Here is a 4923-nt window from a genome sequence, read left to right as displayed (position 1 = left end):
CCATGAAAATTATAGAAATTTGTTGCTACGCCCAGGTGCTCATATAGTACATAAAGAGATGGTCCTTCATCAGAAATTATCTAAAAAATAATAAACCTTTTAAGCGGATGTAATTAGCTGTTATTTTTGTACTGCTGCCGAAGGAATCATCCGTTCCACAAACGCAAACAGTACATTAGTTGTCTCTGAAAAGCACAATAATCAATGCTCTGATGTTTCTTTGCTACCATCAAAGCTAAGCTTCAGTTAAGCTTGAAAACATTAGGCGCAGGAAAAAATGATACATAAAATGAAGATACCTGATGCTCCCTGCGTAAGACCATAACAGAAGATATCCTAATATCAATACACTCACAAAATACACATAATAGCAAACTTCATAGTCTCCGTTTCCATCATCAATATGGATTTTCTACAACCAGGATCACTAGAAAGCAATGACTAAAGGATTCGAACGAAGAAATAATCTAAACAAGCGACAATTGGCACCATTCCGGCTTCTGAAATTAACCTCTATGTGAAATTTCGCATTTCGTATTATCTCGATTATCTCCTGCGTACAAATGCTACACTTTCCTCAAGTTCTTCTGTGCTGCTCTGCGCACGGCCTCTTTAATAGAACTTAATCAGCAGGCTACCCAAGTCAGCCCACAAAATATATAATCCAGTTACGAAAGATGCAGAATAGAAAATTGAACTTACACTCAAGCCAAGAAAGTTGAAGAAACTAGAGAATAGCAAGCTCTAAGTTTCTCCAATAGCTATATGAGATTTTTAACAAGGTGACCTATTAACCTAACAAGAGGTGACTCTTAAATCGGCTTCCTTCCTCTCCTACTTGTAGCCAAGCCTGAATTCTCACCTCCAATATAAAATCCATAATGTCTATCCCATTGACGCAGTGTAGACTATTGAACTCGAGCGGACTTGAACAAAAGCCAGTAAATTCATTACTTCACACCAACAGAAGCCATTAAATCCTCATACTCTGCATCTGTGTCTTGTTTTTGAGCCTTCAGACCCTCACCTCCCTGCTGTGGACGAGCCGAGGAAATTGACGTTGGTGAGAATGGATCATAGACTTGGTTACCTCCCGAACTACGCGGGATAACGAGGCCACTAGGCTGGTTTGAAAGAGGTAACTGAGTTTGATGGGGTTGAAAATAATTAGGAGGACGAGCAGGCATAGGATTAACAGAAGGCGGTACTCTCGGTCCTGGAGAAAAGCTCGGTGGGCCCATTTGATTTGCCGGGGCCATAGGCCTTAATTGACCAGTGTTTGAGTTCGGAAATGGGAACCTGGGTGGCGGTTGTGCATTAACTGAATTGGCAGGGAAGTAGGAAGTAGGAAGTACAGGAGATAGACTCAAATTTGTAGAGAAAGGAGTTGGAGAAGGAGATGGAAGTATGGGAATCTGACCAAGGTTTTGTGCAGCTGGTCGAAAAGAGGGTGGTTGAGGTGCTGCAAGTGGAAGAGGGGAAGGCTTACCAGTGGTGGGTGACCCTGGGACTTGGGCTCTGAGAGGTTGAAAGGTAAAATCACCTGAGATTGGACGTAGGGGTTTTGGAGCTGAAACTGGTAAAGCACCATTTGAACTTGTTGGAATAGGTACAGGTGGCCTAGTTAGAGACACCATAGATTGGGAAAGCGCCCTTGCTTGAGCAGCAGCTGGAGCTGGCACGCTGCTTGAAGGTATATTAATATTAGGAGGTATGGAAGTTAATGGAGTGATAGGTCTTTGCACTGAAGATCCAAAAGAAGATAAGACAGGTGAAGGACCTGAAAGAGGGGTAACTGGAGAAAAAGACGCAAAATTAGATGGAGGTCTGATAAGATTACTAGGCATGTTTTGTGGAGGTAATGAAGCCTGTTGAGGTCTTATATGTGGATTAAAAGGTTGAGGAGTCATTTGTGTGTTTGGCCTTTGCAATTGAACAACTGAAGGGGAACTAGACCACCCGGAAGAATTCACAGGAGTCGGTCTGGGAGGGGGCATCGGCCCAATGAGTGGTGGTTGTGAATTAGACTGAGTTGACACTGAAGGATATAATAGTGGGGGCTGCTGACCTGGCATGGCTTGGTGCTGAGGTGAAATTACTTGGTTAGGAGGATGTTGTTGCATTGGTTGGAAGGGTAATTGAGGTCTGTTGACAAGAGGCAATGGCGTTCTAGGTTGTGCATACGGAACATTATGTGGAGGGAACCTTACAGGATTGTTTGTTGCTGAGAGTGGAAAGAATCCAAGAGCTGAATTAGACCGAGCATTAGGAAACCAAGGGGCAGAATATTGCTGCTGGAACTGTTGTTGGCCAGACTGAGGAGATACTGATGTTGGTCGGGCCGCAAATTGATTGACATCAGCAACTGGAGTGGAATTTTTGGAATCAACTACAGCATTACCCTGCAAAAAGAGAACCAGACTAAAGCTATTGGTGAAAGGAACTTGAACACAAGTATCTCAAACTATTGGACAGAAAACTCACAGATACAGGGGTAACTAGCAGCTCGATTAGTGAAACTGCAGCATCAACTTTCTCATATGTATCCGCAGATACATTAACATAGAGCTCCTCATAAGAACCCTGGGGTCCTGTTGCATCTGACTGAGTAATTTCCCGCTGAAAACATGAAACAAAATGTAAATACATGTTTCTATTCTAGTGTTCAAGTGCTAGAATTACCAGAAATTTTTAAAAAGTAACAAATTCTCAAGTACAACATCAAGAAAATGTTGGAAAAATCGCTCAACTCAAATGAAATTTCCAAAATGTCTGATCTATACAATTCTACAAGGAATTTTCAAGATAATGAAACAATCCTATCAACAATGTCTCTTGCAAGTATTGACATGAAAGAAAATCAACACTCTAAACAAGTGTTAGCAAGATATAACCAAAGAACTTGTGCTTTCTTATGATCAAAGTCCTAAATATTTGTATTTATCACATCCAGAACCAGAAATTCGTGTCTACAATCAACAAAGCGATAAATTATAAGAGGTTGTTTGAATGGCCTGGCAAGCTATACCAGGATAGCATGATCAGGCATCTAATCAAAACTGAAATTTAGTGGAGAATATTGAATAAGTATCTTATTGATATTGAGCATTACTCATCAGTCATCACATTTATTAGAATACTACTCCAAGAGAAATTTGATACGGCATCCAATTTAAGACAATGTGCATCTTCAAGCCATAAATATGGGAACTCTTCCCTCCAATCATGATCTAGTCTCATCACCAATCATCATAGGTTCAGCATCGCTTTTTCTGTGGAGGCCATCAACATGTTTTCAGTAAAATTTCATAAGTATTTCCCGACCTAAAAACCTTTGCTGAAATAAAATATGAAATCTGAGAGCTCTCAATGCCTTGCACTCACTAGCTGCATTGTTAATATTTAGGGGTTGTTCCTATTTAGGACATATTACGACCTATTAGCAGCATTATGCCAGAATGTTCACTCCTCTGCTGAATTATGAATCTTCATCAATTTGTACTCCATCAAACTATTGGATTCCAAACTCTCACCGACTCAAACAAGACAGGGACAATGACAATCTAGAGATAGTTTTTTTAAGCTAAAACTGTAAGGCCCCATTTGACGAAGGATTAACAAAAGGATTAAGGGGGTTTAACCCCTCCTTAACCTTCCAAGCAGGTCCGTTTGGTCAAAGGGCTACAAACCCTTTACAAAGGCTACTAAACACATCATTTAGAGGGGTTAACAAATCCGCCTGAGAAGGCGGGATAAGATTTATCCCCACTGGAGATGACGGCTGAAACTTTGAAAAAATATATTATAATAACTAATTTAGGATATTTATGGCAATTAATCTCCTTAACCCTTCTTAATTTGCCAAACATAAAAACTTAAACGCTTCATTTTGGCTATCTAATCCTAATGATATTAAATTATTTTTAACCCCTCATGAAGGGTTAGCTAAGTTAATCATTCTCCTCAACTCTTCTCTCTTCACCTCATGCCAAACAACACTTAGTGCCTCGTTTGGTGCGTGGGAATCTGATCAGGTGTGATCAGGTGAGAATGGAATGAAGCTAGTAATGGAATGAGTGTGGAACGAAATTGCTCATTTCCATTATCATTGGGTGTGATTAGAAAATGAAATGGGAATGAAAATCTCTTTATTTTTTATATAAATATTCAATAAACAGTCATGGCATATTTGGTAGCTAATTTAATTTTTTGCATTAGCACTTAAGTGGGGATGCCCATTCCCTACTAACTCATTGGGAATGCCCATTCCGACTAAAAGTGGGAATGAGAATTCTAACTTTAAAAAAAGACATGGAAGATTATTGGAGCCTTTCCTGGATATGGCACGAGAAAACAGATTGTTGATTCCTTGAAGTGAGGCAAAGCCATGGAAGATTATTTCTCCAATTGTGTCACAAACCAGATATTGGAAAGTCCAGGATAGTTGGATGTTGGTTTCCAACAAATAATAAGGCAAGAAGGTACCTACAACCATGTATTACAAAGTAGTGAAGTCCTAATGCAAAGAAGGAAAATGAAGAATCCCTTTTCTACAGACATAAGTAAAATTGAATATCAAAATTAGCAGGCAGAAACTTCAACTCAGACTGGCCCATCATAAGATATTATTGGTGACTTCGGTTCTCAAGCCCTTACAAGTGTAGCTAAGTCCAACTATGAATTTGTTTATGCATTCAAAATAATTGAGTAAATGTGCACATTAAGTAGATAGCTAAATTTACCTTGTCATTAGTATTTGCTTTAGTACCATAAACCCGTATTTTAGCTCCAGTTTCCTGGTTCAGAAGCAAAGTAAACACCTTTCAGCTGAAAGAAAAATACGGCCGCCTACTTCAAACACAGAAGTGATACACACACACACGCACACACACAATAGAAAGTGATAAACACTCAGCTACAGAT

The 4923-nt window shown here is 39.6% G+C and overlaps 1 protein-coding gene across 2 annotated transcripts in view; it reads right to left on the bottom strand.

Moving 5' to 3' along the window:
- The window catches only part of LOC109820600 (leucine-rich repeat extensin-like protein 5), a 32879-nt gene continuing 28109 nt past the window's right edge, over positions 154-4923 (bottom strand). For both annotated transcript variants that reach the window (XM_020386765.1, XM_020386773.1), the window contains 3 exons: positions 4743-4796; positions 2485-2619; positions 154-2402 (listed from right to left, as the gene is read on the bottom strand). In XM_020386765.1, coding sequence (XP_020242354.1) covers positions 951-2402; positions 2485-2619; positions 4743-4796 — 1641 coding nt within the window. In that variant the 3' untranslated portion in view covers positions 154-950. The remainder of the gene's footprint in view (positions 2403-2484; positions 2620-4742; positions 4797-4923) is intronic.

The sequence above is a fragment of the Asparagus officinalis genome, chromosome 1 (assembly GCF_001876935.1).
Source record: "Asparagus officinalis chromosome 1, Aspof.V1, whole genome shotgun sequence".
In the NCBI taxonomy this organism is placed as follows: domain Eukaryota; kingdom Viridiplantae; phylum Streptophyta; class Magnoliopsida; order Asparagales; family Asparagaceae; genus Asparagus; species Asparagus officinalis.
Note: the sequence above shows the minus strand (reverse complement) of the source record. Positions and strands in the feature narration are given on the sequence as shown.